Source organism: Chamaea fasciata, unplaced genomic scaffold, assembly GCF_029207755.1.
Source record: "Chamaea fasciata isolate MVZ Bird 193981 ecotype frontalis unplaced genomic scaffold, bChaFas1.0.hap1 SCAF_5, whole genome shotgun sequence".
Taxonomy (NCBI): domain Eukaryota; kingdom Metazoa; phylum Chordata; class Aves; order Passeriformes; family Sylviidae; genus Chamaea; species Chamaea fasciata.
The window spans coordinates 68865415-68884053 of NW_027094090.1; the positions used below are offsets into that span (position 1 = coordinate 68865415).

General features: G+C 50.4%; 1 protein-coding gene and 1 long non-coding RNA gene across 3 annotated transcripts in view; one reads left to right on the forward strand and one right to left on the reverse strand.

Annotated features, from left to right (window-relative positions):
• The first annotated feature begins 220 nt into the window (after positions 1-220).
• The window catches only part of WNT7B (Wnt family member 7B), a 94793-nt gene continuing 76374 nt past the window's right edge, over positions 221-18639 (forward strand). Inside the window, exon 1 of one of the 2 annotated variants that reach the window (XM_066184324.1) lies at positions 221-291. In XM_066184324.1, the coding sequence (XP_066040421.1) occupies positions 221-291 (71 nt within the window). Of the gene's footprint in view, positions 292-6216; positions 7182-18639 lie in introns of those variants that run through there. The other variant, XM_066184323.1, reaches the window with a different exon arrangement.
• On the reverse strand, positions 13874-17002 carry LOC136290301 (uncharacterized). Its single transcript, XR_010721082.1, has 3 exons — positions 16898-17002; positions 16611-16752; positions 13874-14040 (listed from the first exon to the last, which is right to left on the reverse strand). It is a non-coding gene; the product is annotated as an uncharacterized lncRNA (long non-coding RNA).

Here is an 18639-nt window from a genome sequence, read left to right on the forward strand (position 1 = left end):
ACTGTTTTGAGCAGCCCTTTCCGTTTTTTCTTCCTCTTTAGCTTTAATATCGGAGCCGGTTTCGGTCACCATGGCTCTGGGAAGAGCTGCCTATCTGCGCGGACAGCTCGGCCGGCTTTGCTCCTGGGTAGCTTCAGCAATGCTCTTGACTGGGATTTAATCGACAAAGATCAGTTCGACTTTTTGTGCAATTTTTATGGCTCAGTCCATTTTCTAGATCATGCACAGAAACTTTCGGAAGTGGATTTTCTACGTGTTTCTATGCTTTGGAGTCATCTATGTCAAATTAGGGTAAGTCCTTCTGCACGACAAATCTCCTTGGCTTTTGGGTCACGTTTAGTGCGGAGTTGGGAGCAAACTACTGCAGAGGAGGAAAAAAAAAAAAAAAGGAAAAGAAAAAGAAAAAGAAAAGAAAATATGTGTTTATTTCTCTCCGCCCCCGGGTGTCCAAGCGCCGGCAGCTCCCCGAAGCACGGCCGTGGGTCTCCCCCGGTGCCGGGCCATGCCCGGCGGCGAGGCGCTCCGCCCGCCCCGAGCCTGCAGGGAGCCGGTCGCGGGTGATGACGGATCCTTTTATTTTGTACTGCTTAAGCGAACTTAAATATTATCTCTGGCTTACAGTACCCTCAGAGGGAAGAAGAAAAAAAAAAAAGAAAGAAAGAAAAGGCAGCCTGACAGAGTTAACTCAGGCGCTGCTGCTGGGACAATAGAGCAGAGCTGAGGTATTAGGCGAAAGGGGCGGGAGGAGGGGAATCCCTGCTCTGAACCTGCGCTCAGGGATTTGGTTTATGCAGGCCTAGACACAATTTGCGTTTCTATCCATCACACGGACGTGTTGAAATTAACTTGACAACTGGTCCGGCTACCTCTGCTCTGGTGCTCCCGGGAAGCCAAGCGGGCTCAGGCGAAGGGACCGGCCCGAGGCCCTGGAGGGTGCGGCGGGGGCTCCCGGGGAGCCCGCTGTTTGCTCCTCGGTGTTTGATCAGCGCAATCGAGAGCACGCGGTTATTTTGGTTGCCAAGTTTCGCCCTCTTTCCCTCTGCCTCTCCCCCCAGTGCCTGTATGCCCTTATTAATATTGCTCGTCGCAGTAGGCTGACTTGAGTTGAATTTCCACATTCCTGAGCCCCAGCCGAGTCCTTACCTGTCGAACTACAAACTCTTTAAAGATCCTGTCTTTGCATAGCTGCGGGATTTTTTTTTTATTTATTTATTTTTTTATGATCAAGAATACACGAGGTGAGTTTGCAGTCCAAAAAGCGCTCGCTTCCCACCTTGTAATCAATCCGTGGAAGAGGACGGGGAAGCCAAAGGGCAAGCTCCCAAAAGGCAGGAGGAGAACGGGCACAGTTCCTCAGAGCGACGGGCAGGCTGGAGCCCGGCCGGGGCAGCGGAGCGGGAGGGTGGCGGGCAGCGAGGAGCGGCCCGGCCCTGCCCGCCGGGAGCCGCGGGCGCTGCTCCGCGCAGGATGCGCGGCAGGAACAGCCTCGTCCCCGCTGTCAGCAGCCCGGGCAGCGGCGGGAGGAGGGGGCCGGGAGAGGGAGGGAATCTTCAAGAGGGAGCGCTCCAGAGCCGAGGATTAAGGTTTAGCAGCGGGGGGAAGGATTTAAACTGGGTTCCTCGGGGATGAGAAAGGGAGCGGCAGGCTCTGTACACCACACCGGGAGCTCCCGCTGCGGGGGCAGCAAGGGCAGAGCTGTCTCATTTACAGGGTGCCGGCGAGACCCGCGGGGCTGCTTCCCGGAGGGTTCCCGGCGGATTGCTCGGCAGGCACCAGCCGGATCGCATCCCTTTGTGTTGGCTTATTTAGGTATTTTTGGCACGGCTCTCGGCCCGCCCCTGCAGCCGCAGGTGCCGCCGCGGTGGCCGGCGGAGCACGGCGCTGCCCCGCAGGTGACCCGCGGAGGATGCGCGGATGCGGGAGGGGTACAGATGCCGCCCTCCGCGCTGCCCTGTCCCGGTGGGGAGCCCGCGTCCGCCCCTGCCCCGGGGGTAACTCCAAATCCTGCCTGCTGGAGACTGGTCCTTTCAGTGCTTTTACCTTTGCGGGGCCGAGAACCTGCGCCGCCCTTCGTCGTAGCCGGGGTCGGCAGCGTTGGGCTCTGTCCCCCTCTAGGCTCGGATTGCCGGGAGTTTAGATGCGTAGTGAATTTGTTGAGGCTGTGTATCCATAAATGAAGCGATGACAGGGTGCCCAAGCTACTTCAATAGTGTGAGGACTTTGTACAGCACACCCCTCACAGAGAAGCAGGCGAGCTCAAAGAAAACGCTTTGCAAAATAAGGGCAACGGTACAGCTATTGCTTTCGCTGCGGCGGAAGGGAACAGGGGATTTGGCATATGTTGCAATCTGGAAGGCAGATCTCTCTTTGAAATTGATTTTGGCTATTTTAGAACGGGATTCAGAGCAAAAATCACAAGAATGCTGTCGGACTGAGCCTGGAAGTGAAACTGAGCGGACATCAGGAACAGTAAAAGCCCTTGCGGAAACGCTATCAGATCCATCACCATGCCTGTAAGGCGACGAGGATACTTCACTTTCTCTGAACAATAGGAGGGAAATTTGCGCTGAGATCCAGGGCTACTTCTAGGCTAGGCATGCGGGATGCAATTATTTCCTATTTCATCAGCCACTGGAACTACCATTTTGTTGAAAGCATATCCTTTGGGAGTAATGATGCCTTTTTCTGGTGAGCTCTTTGCCTTGAAAAGGGGGAGGTGAAGGTGGATAAAATGTCTTCCAGGGCATTCGGTTGATTTTCAGCAGGAAGGAGAGAGCGTTCCTGTCAGCCACGAAAAGGAGGGGAGGCTTGGCAGGTTGTTTGTTGGTTTTTGTTTTGGTTTTGGTTGTTTTGTTGTTTGTTTTTTTTTTTTCTTGCTGCTGAGCACATCTTCCTGTCTTAATAAAACATGCTAAGAGCTCCGCTTTCGGTGGCAAAAATGACACGGAGAGGAGAGAAAATAACGCAATGCATAAGCTGTTGGACGGGCCGGGGTGTTGCATAGGCTGACAAGGCAGGGTCCCATAAAGAAGCCACTACCTCCTCCAGTTAGAAGAAGAGAGCAAGGTCCCACTCAGGCAGTCCTTCCTCTCGGGAATCTTCCGTTGTCCCCGTTTCTGTTTCCGGTCCCCTAGTTTGCTGGAGAAACAGGGGTGAGGTGAAGCATCCCTCAATATTTCTGTAGATGACGTTTCCAGGCACCGAAGCATAAAGCATCTGCAGCCCTGCTGACTGCCTGTAACCCCCCGTGATAACAGGTCACGTCAAATATTGACCTCAGGCAGGACTGGAACAGAAATATTTCCTGCCAAGATCGCAGAGCATTCGGATACCGTTTAATTAATAAATACGTCAGAAATTAAAAATCACAGCAGTGCCACAGATGCAAACCACTGCGGAAGCTCTAGGTATGAGTGATGTGTCTTTTGGAAAGGTGAAGTCGGGACAATTACCCGGATCAGAGATCTGGGGGCAAAGATCTTTATTCTGGGGGGGAGGGGGGAGGCTCTTTATTCTGGAGGTAAAGAAGGGTGACAGCCGGGCATCTCCAAAGGGAGCCGGGAAGACACCCTTTTCCCGCGGGGAGAAGGTCGCTATGACGTTAGAGGGATGCGGACGGCGGGAGCTGGTGCTGCCCAAGGGAGCAACGAAAGGTGTCGGCGCCCCTTTGGGGCTTCTTTCGTGTCCATCGGAGCTGAGGGTGCAAAGGGCGTCGGGGACCCCGGCCCATTCTGGGAAGGCCGGAGCGCACCGCGCCCTCTCGGGACTTCCAGGGATGCTGCCGCGGGGCAACGTGAGAGCCGGTGCCACTCGCCTCCCCTACGGCGAAGTTCGCCTTGGCTTTGCGGCGTTTGCAGTAAAGGCCAACGAAATCCCGCCGTCCTCGCCCTCCTCGGGGCTGTCCGTCCGCGGGGAGCCCACCCGGGCCGGCCCTGTTCCCCCGGCGGCTCAGCCTCGACGGCGGGCGGCACGTGGAGCTCCGGGAGAGGGGCGAGGCCCCGGCAGGAGACCCGTGCCATTCCCGCCCGGAGCGCCGGGGCTGCCTGGAGGGACCATCCGCTCCCCGGCCCCTCCACAGGCACCTGCCCTTGTGCCGTCGCCCCCGCCTTTCCCCGCTCTCCCATCGGACATCGCACACCGGACACCGCTCGTTCTGAGACTCATCGTTGCCTTCTTTGCTCCGGCGCTGGACTTGCAGCTCGGTGAGGGATGCAAAGAAACGCACGGTTCCGCCCAGAAAGGACCCCGGTGCGTTGCCTCGCCTGACGCACCTTTCCTGGGTTCCCACGTGTCCTTCTGCCAGGCTCTCCACAGGTCTGGGGTAAAAGGAACCGCGGCTGGGAATAGATAGATAAGAGAGGAAAAGAAAAGAAAAAAAAAAAAAAAAAAAAAAGGCGAGCAGTTTATTAATGCCTTCCCGACTATATAGTGTCGGCAACTATTTCAGTGTAATTCTGCCCCATTTTGTCCAAAACACAGCTGTTTGTGGAAAAAGGAGCTACAGGTGCTGAAGTGCCCGTATTAGACGTTACCGACAATACCTCTCTTCCAGTGTGACGTTTTATTGAAGGGAATATTTTCGTCGTCAATCAAGAAAGTGAGCGTGGCTCTCGCTTCCCCGGCTGACATACGTATAGAAACCATTTGGATGGAATTTACGAGGTTATTCTCATCATCATCGTCATAATTTTCATCCTCCTCCTCATCATCATTCGTCATCAGTAATTTTTCGACATAATAACCGGCCCGTGGTTTTAGAATAAAAATTACCTCCCCGGAAAGAAACTGCATGGTTTGGTTTCTTTATACGACTTTTCTTCCCCTACACAACACATCTGTGGATAAAGTAATTTTCGACCTGAAAATCGTGGAAATTGGCAAACCGTCATCGTTTCAGGTGGAGTGGGTCAAACTTTGCCAGCACGAGTCCGAGGCTTTCCAGTGCCAACGTTTACTCTGCATTTTTACACTTCGCTCTCCCCCTCCTTTCCCCCACAGGCACATCTTTAAAAGAAGATGCACATTTAAAATAACCTGTCCGAAGCGGAACAAATGCTAGAAATAAAACATTCAAAGTGGCTACTCGTTCTCCTGGTTTCACGTTCAGCAGAGTTGCCCCAGGAACATGTCTAGCAGGGGAAAGGGCACTGCAGGAGATACACATCTCTGACTCTTTCGCTATATATAGACGTGCACGCACACTTAGAGAAGTATAAATACGTTCATTTTAGAATCTTAAATAATTATAAATAAGACGGTTCTGGGGTGTAAAGAATCGTTGAAAGGCTTAAGCTTCCATCTCTTGTTAATCGAGATCAGAGTTTCTCGAAAGGACCTTGACTGCCCCGCCGTCTGTGCTAAACTTGCAGATGAAAGTGTTTAAAGCAACCCAACTCCGAGAAGATTTTTATCGCATATTGAGCGGCGTACAACGTTTTTCCACCAATTCTGCAACTCCCATTCCATCTGAGGGAATATTTCGTTGTGTTGCTGAGACAGCTGCACCCGTGTTCTGGGACTGGCTAACTGGAGGAGGTGTTACCAGGGCGTTTGGTAGAGCTCTTAGCCAAGACATCTTCTTCAGTCATTAGGCAATTAACCTGAGACGAACATTTACAGACCGACGACACTTCGGAGTCTGGTTCTTGCCCCCTTCATCCGCATTTCTATTTAAGTGTCTTCGGTGGCCGTTTCTTTTTCGGGGTTCGTTTTCAACCCCCAGCCCCGGTATATCCGCAGCGCACGTATTTCACCATCGCTCTCAGGACTTCCGAAATCAGGGACAAACTCTCAACAGTGCAGAGGAAGAGCGACTGTCTCCTGGACGCCTGGGGCCGGAGCGGGAAGGGGTCGAGCATCTCTTTGCCGCGGGGCGCGGCGGTGCCGAGGGGCAGGAGTCTCTCGGCTCAGGGGGAAGGCGGGGGGGAGGCAACTAACCTGCCGGGAAACGTCTCTTCGGACTCGAATCTTCTCGGGAGCGAGAGAAGGAGAGGAAAGAGCGGAGAGGAACGCTCTTCCTAGCGGGGGTGGAGAGAGGTGTGGGAAGCCGGGAGCCGCCGGCAGCCGCCCCCCGCTCGCTCCCTGCAGCGGCTGTTCCACACTAGTCCTTTCCCTTCCCTGCTCTCACGCGAAACCCAACCTCGCCAGGAAGCTACGAGTGTGCATGTCTTTATTTATCACTCAGTAAGGCTATGACTACGTATACGTCCCTTTTTTCTTGACGTTGCTCTTGAAATCGAAGCCTAATTTTTAACATCGGGGCGACGGCAACAGCCAAACCCCCGCCGAGGCTGGAGGGAAGGAGGAACTCTTCGGTGGAGCCGGGACAGCCGGCCACAATAAAGCGATTAACCGAGAGTGGAGTTGGGAGCTGCCAGCTCGTTCAGTCTCTCCCAGGGCGAGCTAAGGGTGCCTCGGCAGACGCAGGGAGCTCTCAGCCCACCCAGCGCTGAGGGGGGAGTTAAAAATGCCCCACGGGGAGCGAAAGGAGCGCTTGCCGGGCGAGGCATACGGAGAGGGCTCAGCCGGGGAGGACGAATTCATTGCAGCCCGGGCTAGATCAGTGTCTTTCCATTGTCATCCTCCCCCTAGAAAAAAAAAAAAAAAAAAAAGAAAAAAAAAAAAAAAGGGAGAGGGAGAGAAAAAAAGTAGGCGGATTGCAGTGACTGACTGCCCAATGGCAGCCCCGGGTCTCAGGAGAGTTACAGAGAGAGAGGGAGAGAGAGAGAGAGAGGCACTTTCTGCCATCCAAATCCCTTAAACCATCCTCATTCCAACACGAGAACCCACTGTAACAACTTCCAACCACTGAGACATGACAGGCAGGAGCCCAGAGGCAGCAGCAGCAGCGAGAGCAGCAGCAGCAACAGCAGCACACACTCTGCACAGGGAGCAGCATTAGCACCAGGGGAATACTACACACAACAATACAAACAAACAAACAAACAAACAGACAAAGCCCCCCCAAGCCCAAGGGACTGGATTCCAACTCAGATTCAAGCCACAGCTGACACCAAAAAGGGTGGGGAATTACGACCAGGGGGGGCCAGAAAGGAATAACCAAGGAACCGAACTCAAGAGTGTAAACGGGATTCAGCCATGATCCTTTTTTCATCTCGCAGTGTGTTACTCTCAGTGTATTACCCTCAGATTTTCCTCATCCTTACCAGTGGGAGTTACCTGTAAGTGATCCAGATTTTTTTTTTTTTTCCGAAATACTGTTTGCAATGCCCCCGCTAGCAGCTACCTAGGGGCGATGCGCAGAGCGAGCAGAGGGAGCCGGGAGAAGCCAGCACGGGCGGCAGCTCCGTGCGGTGCGTGGTGGTGAGGATGGTGGTGGTGGTGGCGGCGGAGGAGGAGGAGGAGATGCTGTGCTGGTGGCGGTGCTGGCGCTGCTGGTCGGACCCCGCCGGGGGAAGGGACGCACCGCCAGGTAACTCCCGGGGCTGCCCCGCCGGCGAGGCCGGGGCCCGGCGTGCCCGCAGCGGGGGCGGCGCACCTGGGAGGGCGGCGGGGCAACGGGGACGCGGAGCGGCCGGCGTCTCCCTTGGGGACTCCGACCCCGACTCCTCCTCCTGCCAAACCGGAGATGGGCATCGCTTGGCGCCCGTCGGGGGGAGGCTGTTTTGTGTGCCGAGATGCCGGGGAGCGCGGGGCTGCCGCAGCCGGCGGCGAGCGCCCAGCCCGGGCCGCCCGCGGAGAGCCCCCGCCGCCGAGGCGCTCGCCGGCCGGCTGCCTTCGCTCCGGAGGGATCTCCAGTCCCGCAGTTAGAGCTGGCTCCAGGACCTTTTCCTTGTGAGGAAGGGGGTGGAGGTAGGGGTGGGGGAAATGAGAGTCGGTGGGTGGGACTGCGAGGAATTTCGGTCTCTTTTTTTTAATATCTATATCTGTATCTATCGTTGCGGTGGATAAGAAGCGGCTGGGCTAGTCCGTGAGGGCTGCGGAGAGAATGTCCGCCGTCGTTCTCCTGCAGGTCCCCCGGCAGGTCTCTGTGCCCGCCGGGCCGCCGCGTTAGGGTGGCGAGGGTGGTGGGCCGGGGTCCCCGAGCCGGTCGGAGGGGAGCCGGGCCCGGCCGGGGCTGCAGCCGGACTCCGGAGGGGCTGCCGGGGAGCTGTCAAGGGCTTCTGTTCTCCTGCACTCCGGAGGAGACCTGACCGCGCCGCGGGGCAGCCGTGCGGAGAGGAGGGCGCCGGGGCGGCAGGTAGCCGGCGGAGGGAGCCGCTTTAAAATCGGGGAGACCTCTCCCTCCCTTGAGCATCCCCCCCAGCCCCGGGGAAAGAGTCTCGGTGCCGGAACGTGGGGATCGGGCCCCGGGGAGCTCTGGGGTGGTTCGGAGCTTGTCCGGGCTGCGGCAGAGGGGTTCACCCCTGTCGGTGACGGGGAACCCCGCCTGGGCATCCCCGGCCCCGCATTTATCTCGGCTGCTGGGGCCGGACGGATTTCCCTACTCTCCCACCTCCATGCCGACCTCAGTTTTTTGTGCCCCGGCGGATGTGAATTTGAGGTCCTATCCTTGAACTGTATATGGAAATATAGATATTTGGGTTTTTTTCTCTGTATGCGCGCATAGGAGCACATGCACGTAAAACAAGCACGTGTGCCTGTGTTCCTGTGTGTGTGTCCATCTCTTTGCTGTGGGCTATGGAAAAAACATATCCCTCTGCTATGGGAGAAAAGTAGGAATGAACATACCCACAAAAAGAAACTAAAAGCCTATTTCTACATTCTTAATTCTTAGTGAAATGCACATGTCTTGGCCACCGATTTTTAAAAGCGCTTTGGTTTCTGGAAATATGTTAGATTAATTCAGGCAGAGCTGCCTGTTTCTGTTCACAGGAGGGATATGTCTGCTGCGTAGGTGACCGATAGCTTGTAAAAAAAGCTTCCCGTGCTATCTTTGGTTGGTTGGGGTTTTTTTTTGTGGTTATTTTTTTTTTTTTATACAGGAGGAAGGAGTCGTAATAAATAAATAAAGACACCCTTTTAATATAAGCGTAGCCATATTTTTCTCAAAACCGTAGGAAATTACTATCCTACAAAGTTTTCCTTCTATAAATAGTTCAAATCTTAAAACAAAAGTTTGCAACCACATACCAGATGCTGGGATGCTGGCGGTTTCCCTTGCTGTGTGACATAATTATAAGGTCCGAAAGCAAAAGCTATAGAAGTATAATAATAATACTAAGGCGACTGCTGAGGGGAAATACAAGGGAAGCAATGCCTGCTTTATTTAAAGCCAACTGCTTGGGATCTTTTGAGCGCTGCCCCGCGACAATGAGAAGTTGTGGTGGAGAAATAATGCTCTCTCGCCTTTCCCTGGGCCGTCCCCAGTTCATCCCCTCGGCGGCAGGTCACTCGGAGCTGGACCCGCGGAGCCGGAGCCGAGGTGCCTATTGCAGCCCAGCAGAGCAGAAGAGAAAGGGATCAGGAGGTGAAACCCAACAAAGCGGAGCCCCAAAGCGACGCGCACCTCCCTCCATCCATCACTCCGGAGGGACGGAGCCGGCTGCTTTCCCCGGGGAGAAAGCAGCGCACACGGGGCCACTGGGGACAAGGGTGCCCGGGACCCGACCCCCCCACTTCTCCTCCGTGCCACCCCCGGCCCCGGCCCCCGGCCACACTTGTTCCATGTCCGCTGTGTCCCCCACATCCCTCCCGGAGAACGGGAGCTGCGGCGGGAGAGCCGGGCGGGCTGCGGCGCTTCGCCTCACTCTCCGTAGGAAGTGAAAAGAAGGAGGAGTTATTTCAGTGCTTAATTGAGAGTGGCCTACTGAACTTGTGCTGTTTGTCTGGTGGGCAAATATACTTCTCTGGTTTTCTAATGGTAGTTTCTGAAGATTAAAGCGTAGTATAGCCTGTTGGAGCATTATCTGCTGGTGTCTGTTTCTGCTACCCTCGCCCTCCGGAGGGGAGGATGCTTCCCAAGCTGCTATTTAGCGAGCTCTCAGGGACTGTCAATGGTTATGTTAATTTTCCCCGAGATCCCTATCATCTTTTGGCTATGGGAACGTCCCCTTGGCTTCTGCATTGCTGCTTCTTCGGGCACAGAGGGGGCGAATTTCAGCGGGCAAGCAAATGGAGTGCGGGGTGTGCATGCTCAGTCTCTCTTGGTGAGGGGAATGCAGGCCGGGGGTGATGGGATGCTGACCTGTTATTTTGCGAGAAAACCCGTCAGGCAAGAGCCCCATCGTGGTGAAATGGGGTTTTCAGAATGGAAAAGGCAATGGTGAAGTGAAATGAAGTGAAAAGGGCACCACACCTCAGTGATTTTTGTGCAATAGCTGGGAAGAAAGTTAAATCATAGTCAGCTACATCCAAAATTAATTTAAAAACCTACTCCTTTATAAAATCGATTTCTATATTGTAACTGTGCCATCTGATAAAGTCATCTTCTTCACTGTGCTTGCCTGGTAACCTTTGGCCTGCTGAGGCACTGTGAACATTCTTACAACCAGAAGAAATTAGTGTCTGACTCTCTGAAAAAGAAAACTGACTGCGGCTCCAATAGCTGATGCATTTTATTGCTGGACACATTTTGGTAACCCAATTAAATATTTAAAGTATAAAGGTGCCATTAAATAATACCAGTGTAATTAATATGAATATATAAACACCAGGATTATGCAGAACACTGGCACTGGTTTTTGCAGTGCATGTGTCTGTACACATATACATATTTAGCTGCTTCTAAATCTGCTCATTGGTTTTCCATTGGTGCACCCCTTTCACTGTTCATCTTATTCAGGGCTGGATGAATTCACCAGCAACATGAGAGTTGGTTCTGAAGTGGCTTTTTTGGGGATTATCTGCTGGCACGTAGATACAGTTAACTCAGTTATTTGCTATAAAGGGATTTGGAATAACTCTCTTAAGAGTGTGAGTGTATATAATAACAGCAGCACAAATCTTCAAAGCAGATGCATTTTCTAACACCATAACACAGCAGATCGTTTATACTGGTGAGTAGATATCACTGCTTGGTTAGGAAATGTAGAGGAAGGAAAATCCTCTGCATGTTTTGCGTTTGTTCTGCTGGTGCTTCCACATCCTTTCAATTCCATATCCTTAACTACAGGGCTTCTCAACACTTGTGGGAAGCAGATTAGAAGGAATGCAGATTCATTTGCCTACAGGAAAGTTGTCATGCCTAATCCCTAAAGACTAGAACTGCTGCAGGGAGTCCCTGGAGTTTGCCTCTTAATCTGTCAGTGCTGGAGGGAGCTGCTCAGGCAGAGAACAACCCGGCTGCTCTCTGAGGCAGAGCCTTCAAGGGGACAGTGGGCACCACTTCACCAGCAATGCCAACCAGCGTGACTGATGCTCCCACTTTAGCTGGTGCAGTCAGAGTTACACAGCCTGGCCCACGCTTCCCACCCTGGTTAGGTCAGGGCAGGATCAACCTCTGTGATTAAGCTGGCTGTTACAGGAATGGGATTGTCTCTGGCTCAGTCACTGAGCTGCAGTGTAAATCCATCATTTCCCTGCTTTGGCACCTTGTTAATTTTATAACTGAGACTTCAGGGCAAGCTTGCTCTCTTAACCTCTACTTACGCAGTGTACAATGCCCAAGGAGAGCTCTGTTGAGATGCTTAGATTCTCCTTTTACTTGATACTGTAATAATGATTCTCTATAAGAGGATTTGTAATAGGACTTCCACTTTCCCATCCCTCAAAGATGTGTTTGCTTATAGACAGAACAGGTGAATCTTCAAAGGGTATCAAGTATTTTCAGGCTCATCTAAAGCTCATGCTTTTGCTCAGCAGAAAAGAGAAAGATAGAGGATATTTTTATGCTGGACTGCCATAAACTTGGCTTACCTGCCTGACACAGGATATTTCCACGTATTGAAGCAGCTACACAGAGAAGGGAGAATGATTGTGATATGATTTCTTGGTAGCTCTAGAAGGTAAAATCCAGCATTTCACTGTGAGACCCAGAATAAAATTCCCTGTCTAAAACCAGAGAGCTCTGGTAAATCTGTGCCTGGCCACTCCTCTCCCTGCCAAGGTCTAGATCAAGCACTCGACTCCTGAATATCCCTGAATCCAAAAGGATTTGGATGAAAGCAACTCTCCCAATCATTAGCAACAATCAGGTTCCAGGAATTAGATGTTTAACACATCCTTGAAATTGCAAAAAACCCAAAAATAACCAAAAAAAAAAAAAAAAACACCCAAACCTTTAGAAATTCTAAGGAAAGGTGGCAGCATTCAGAATGTGCAGGATGACAGGATGGAATTGCTACATACGTTGTATTACTAACATAAAATAAAAAGTGGGTATAAAGCAATATGAAACATTCAGATGAATGGGTAAGGATGAATACAGATGTATTTGCTTATTAAGCACCCAACAAGGCTAATCCCTCAGATGAGAGTCTTTCAAAGGAAGTGCTAAAGAGCCAAACAAAATGACCTGCAATTATACAGTTAGACTGACAGACACCTTTTTTTGCAATGGGAAAGACATCATGTGTACCTGGCAATGTGGCACGCTGGGGGTAGAATGGTGTCATAGGCTTTGTCAGTGCATGGGACTCTGTAATTGGGGCTGAGATGCAGTCAGAGAGCCTCCTGACCCCAAAATACAGTTTGACCCTCTAGTCCTCCGAAATTACCCCGAGCAACAAAAACCTAGGACCAGCTGTAGATCAAAGGAGTTCTACAGATGTGCTGACACCATGAGTTACAGAACTTGTTAATATTGCAAGCCCAATTTCTTCAGCCCACAACTTTTGCATGTTGTCTTACCCTCAATGGACTCTCACCAGTGCCTTTCATGACTGCTGGCAAAGCAGGTCTACCTGTTAATTACCTGACAGATGAATTTTTGCAATATGGGTTCACCTGTCTGGTTCTCCTCATGATTTTTGCTCTTTCCCCCTTGACACTCCACTGCCCTTCTCTAGAGCATCTCTCCAGGTATCTAACTGGCATAGTGGTACAGTAAAACTCTGCTTGGAAGGGTTCTATGAGAACCAGACAGGCCTCTCTCCCTGAGAACCATGACTGAAATGCAAAATCTCCATGACTTTTTTGTTCTGGAATTCATGCCATGCACGTATAAATATCCTGTCAATGAGCTGAAGAAACTTGTCACTGAAACCTTCAGGTTTACAAGCCCAGAATTATGTAGGAGGATAAGAAGGTCCACGAGTGTAGGCACAGGAGTACTCTGGAAGAAAAGCCAGGGAAGGCATGTTTCTGGAGAATGCCCTTCAGTCTTTTAAAGGTTGTTAGAACCATCTCCTCTTTTGCTGTTCCTTCAATCCTCTCCCAAATGTAAAATGATATATTTTCTCTCCATTGTGGAGAGCTGCACAGGACTTGCTGCTAACTTCTTGCCAAGACAATTCCTGTGTATTTGCATTTGCTACGACACAGGCCTAAGGAACACTGCAAATTCTGCACTAGCAAAAATGGAAAGAAATTCAGATACAGAGACTTAAATATTTGCCCAGTATGTTTTTCTGTCCGTAGGCATTTCTATGACTTCTGCCTTCTGTTACTGCCAAAATGTTTTGAGGACAAACCTTTAGTTAACATGCTGAGTTGTTTTTTCTATGCTTTCCTCTTGGGCTCTCTTTTTAAAAGTCAGTTTCCTGAATGGAGCTGAAAGTTCACTGCCTCGTTCAGTTCTAACAGAGTATGAGCAGTTTTTCTGCAGTTAAGGTATTTAAGGCCAAATAGTTGCTCTCATCATAAAAGCATCTTTCTTCCCCTAGGATCTGATAGTAAGATGATTATCACCTACTAATTATTTTTCAGCAACTCATATCTTCTCTAGAAAATCTCAAGGCAGAGTAAATCAGAGAGTTATTGTATCTTTCTTTTCTGGAAATAATTTTAATAGAACAAACAGTTTGTACCCGTATCGCTGTTGCGGTTTTGAACACTTATTTTTGTTTCAGCCTATGCTTGTGGATCAGATTTCCCTTAAAAGAGGATAAACTTCACGTTTATGCAAAAATCCCACTTAATCATCATGGTGACAGTCTTTGTTCCAGCTCTTTGTCCAAGGTCAGATTTCACCCCGAGTTCCTAATAAGGAGAAAAAAGACATCCAGTGGTGCAGCAAGTGTGCAAGCCAGGGCAGAAGTGAGGGTCAGGTGTTTGATAGGTGGCAGAAGAATTTCCCCCGTGTTGTGGCACCAAATCCACCGGTCCCAGCACACCCCAAATATTTTATCTGAAGTAGAGCCACACTGTTGCTAGGCAGTGGCACCTAGCATGGACTCTGTGGACTACACTGGCAGATTTGTGGTGCAAAAAGTAATGATGGTGAGTTGCGTCTCCACCAGCACGTACTTGGAATGCACAGCAAAGGCACTCAGAATGATTTCCTTCTGGATGGAAATCACTGTGTAGCATTTTGGGAAACTCTTGCATTTTGTCCTTCAAGCACTAAGGCTCCAAAGCTTCTCTCCTCTGAGGCCATATCCACAGCTCAGCAAGCTAATAAAGCAGGAGTAACTGCTGCAGTCAACAGAGTGACTCCAGTGCAATCAAGAAGAGTACCAAACACAAAGTCAGCACCAGCCTTGTTCTTACAGTACCCATTTGAAGGCAGCCTTGACACAGGCTGCTATTTTGTGCAATTTATGTGTCATCTGGCCACAGTTCGCAAGAACAAACAGCAAAGACAATATTAATAGGAGGCCATGCCAGACAAAGCCCAAAATCAGTTCTATGGGCCACTGAAAGAATCATGGCTTTTGGAATCAGCAAGACCAGACATAGATCCAAAAACCTTATCTGATTTTTGGAGGAGAGAAACACATCAAAAACCTTGCAGCATTTGCTGTTGAGTGTGAGGTATTGCAGAGCAGCCCAAAGCTGGAAGTAAGCATATGCCAGTAAGATGTAGACCACTGTCTGCATGCAAGCAGGGCCTGGGAAACGTTTGGAGTTGTATTTAATTTAAAATTTTAAAGTGCTGCAATACTGGGTCTGGATATCATATGCACCTTCCTAGTCTGGTTGAAGTGAGACATGAGTATCAAATGTGACTAGTATTTAATAACAATTTCTTTCATTCGGGGATTGGAAGCGAATTAATCCTACCAGCATTCAAGTGAATTGGGCAAGGATCATTCCCCTCACTGCTGGGGTGGAATACAGCAGTTGCTGTGCAGCACCCGGCCGAGCTGTATGGACATGCAGGACCAGCACCAGTCCTGACATTCCTGGCAGCGAGGCAGGAAAGCATCTGAAAAAGCCCAAGAACATCTCTAATTGATCTGGACCTTGGCCAGGGCCAGTCCCTCTAAAGGTTGCACCTCCCCGTGATGGGTTTCACTCTGTGGTGAAGATAGGAGCGGTCTCAGACTGGGCCAGTGTCCGAGATGCTGAATAGCAGTATCGTGACTTCTGCCTGCCTCAGTTTCCCACAGCTTTAATAGGGCAATAACAGCACTGGCAAGGCTTAAGGGGAGGGGAGGGGCGGGAGAGCAAGAGCTGCCGCAGCACTTTGGAAAGAGAAAACGCAGCGTAAGTGCCGCGTCGTTACTTTCAGTGACTCCCTTTCTGACCACAAGCGATTGCGTCTCCTCTGAAACGCGGCGTCACCATCGCCCTCTTCACCACTGTGGCCTTGGGGGCAGGTCAGGGGAGAAGGGCTGCTCACCAGAGTCATGAGCAGCATTTCTGAGAGTGCCTTCTCCTTCTGTGGGAGCCTGGCTGCCACTGAGCAAGTCTTGGAGAGCTGGTGGCCTCGGGGTCCATGCCCGGCTGGTGTGCTGGGCAGCAGGCAGGACATGGTTAAGGGAGTGCTGAGGGGAATGGCCACATCTCTCATGACTCCTTTGGCTGCTCGCCAGGGAGCCATGTGACTCCTTGGTCAAAGGAGTCCTCTCAACCATGAGACACTTTTTTTTTCCCCCTCTGGTTGTACCTTTTCTTTTCTGAAGTTAAAAGAAAAACAAAACGTACCCACAAAACTTTCCGCATTAAAGTTGTATTGTAGTCCGATGACTCAGGGTGAGAAATTCAAGGGGAATGAAGAGGAAGGGAAACATTCCTGAATCAGATCTGTTGTGCTGAGCCTTAAAGAAGAGGATGATTTTGCTGGATGGAGAACAGCTCTGCTGCAGCACAGTGAGCAAGAAGCAAAGGATGGGACTTAAATCCGTTCCCTGCTGCTGTGGACTACTGCTAAATCTCTCAGGGTAGCTTCAAACCCAGTGGACTTTGACGCTATCAAGAGGGTGGAAGAGCAAATAAATATGGCCTCATCTGATTCACAGTAAATTCCTTTTTCTCCACTCCCATGGCCTAAAGGGTACATCAACCAGCTTTACAATTTTTGGCTGGCTTTTTTTTTTCTCATTGGCACTGCCCACGATAATTAGATTGGCACATCCCTAGTAGACTCCCTGGAGTCTTTTGTTCCTCTGCCTACTCTGTCGCTGGGGAGCTCTGCCCAGGGTAGGTGCTTCTGAGGGGAGGGATGGGGTCAGGTTATTGTTGTTAATGTCACTCTGGTTATGTTGTAAAGGATGTATCAAAGAGGAAGTTCTTGCACTATGACCTAAAGGTCATCGGACTCTGGATTAGGCTAATCTCTAAAAATTTGTTCCCCAGACAGATCCTTTCGACCGAGAGTAACTTACCTCTAGGCACAGAGCTTTGTCATGTGTTTTATGATCTCCATTGTTCCAGAGAAGCTCTACAGCCGAGGCAGAGGTTTGTTCTCTCTTCTCTTGCTGGGCCATGATCCACTAATTGTGTTGAGCTTAGGCTTCACACCTTGAACTAAAGATGAAAGAGAGCAGGGGAGATGAGAAGGACTTGCATGCAGAGGTGCAATGCCTCACCCAGACACATGCTATCAACTTTGAAGTCAGTATGCTGGATTCATGGTCAGAACACTTTGGAAGTCAAAAAGTCTGCATCTCACCTTGGCTTTGTCCTCTCTTTGGAGAAAAAGGGCAAAACATTTTGAGACTTGCCAGCCAAGAAGTTTTCCAAGCTTGTCAGTGTCTTTGGGACTCTTGTAGGCTGCACTGAGTGGTTGGAAAAGCTGTGGATGGAGAGTGGCAAAGTCAGCGATGTCCATTAAACAGTAGCACAGAATGGAAACTGTGCCAAGGGTGTAGGAGGTGCAGGACAGGATTCAGAATTAACAGCTTGCTCCTTCCTTTGTAACCTCCAAATGCAGACACGCTTCTGAGCAGAGCCAAGGTATCCCCTTGGTGTAAATACTCACTTTTAAGGAATGCACTTAAAACAAGCATGTGTGCCTGGCCCTCTCCTCTCCCCACTCCAGTTATGCAGCGTGCCAAAGCCAGTTCCTCAGCAACAAGACTTGGCAGGTGGCACCTGATGAGATAATTGTGCCCCTGGGACATTAGGAGTCATGAGGTGCATCCAGGTGCTCCTGATCCATCCATGGGTGTGATTTTCTGTCGAAACCACACCCTCAAGTGTTGTCTTAGTGCAGCTTGGGAAATTTGTTCAGTTTGGGCCAAGCACTACTATTAGGGTGCTCTTCACGCCTAACGTGTGTTGCCATGGGAGAAACGTGTGGATGTCCAGGGCCAGGAGATGCTCTAGGCTGAGGAGTGTTCTTCCAACTAACAGGGGAATCCCACTTCTCACCGCTTTGATCTCTGCTTGGTTCCAAATCTGGGCTTTCCCTTCGTGAAGACCCACTAATCTGAGCATTGCTTCAGGTGCAAATAATGAAATGGCTCCCTTGGACAAGATGCTCAATTTTGTGTGTAACCGATGAGGAAGCTTTTAAGAGTTTGCCACTTTTGCTTCCTGGGATTTCCATTTTTCAAGAAGGTCTCTTAAATCTTAAACATATGAGGGCCAGGCGGCAGGAGTGATCAAATGACAGTTCCTTTTTGTAGTTTGAAAATGCCTTTCTGTCCCAGGCCGGCTTGCCTTTCTGTCTTACTCCTGGTGTGGAAGCCAGAGGTCAATTCAGCCTCACCTTCTTATTAAAGACTTGGTGTAGCAAGGTCCAACACTAAACTAAGTGCTCTGACTATCACGGAGGTGAATAGGAAAGGGGGGCCTCCTGTGGATTGCAGTTTGTTCTCTGTGTCTTTCCTTGGGCAGTGCTGTCATTGCTTTCCATGTTTGCTGCCGTGTTGTAGGAGGCAAGAAATGAGACAGCTGAGAAGAGTCTTGAAGTGCTGCCAAGTCTTGCTGCAACTTTGGGGAAGCCTTTCCTGACAGTGCACAGGAAAATTCTTCCAGCATTGCCTGCTTGACCTGCAAGCAGGGGAGGAAGGCTCTGTGCCTTCACGCAGGGAAGCACATGCAAGGCTTGTGCTATTTGCCCTTCTCACAACCAGCTAGGTACTGCCTAAAGCTGAAGTTTAAACTTTGGTTCCATCCAAACACTGTCTAAATAACTTCAGGATTTAGCTCACAGTATTTTGTTAGGAGAGTGCTGTCTTTTGGAAAGAGAGACTGGTGCATTTTACCTCTCCAAAATTGAAAACCTCTTTCAGCACTAACCAAAGTCTTGCTTTTCTTTGTTATGCCCAGATAGGATTTTTTGAGGTGTATCAGATCTTTTTTTACATGATAGTTGCCATTGTATGCCTAATTAGAAATCAGCTTTAGCTTTCTGACAATAGTTGGCATAAATTATGTACACTCTTAGATGTCTTGTGAGATAATTAA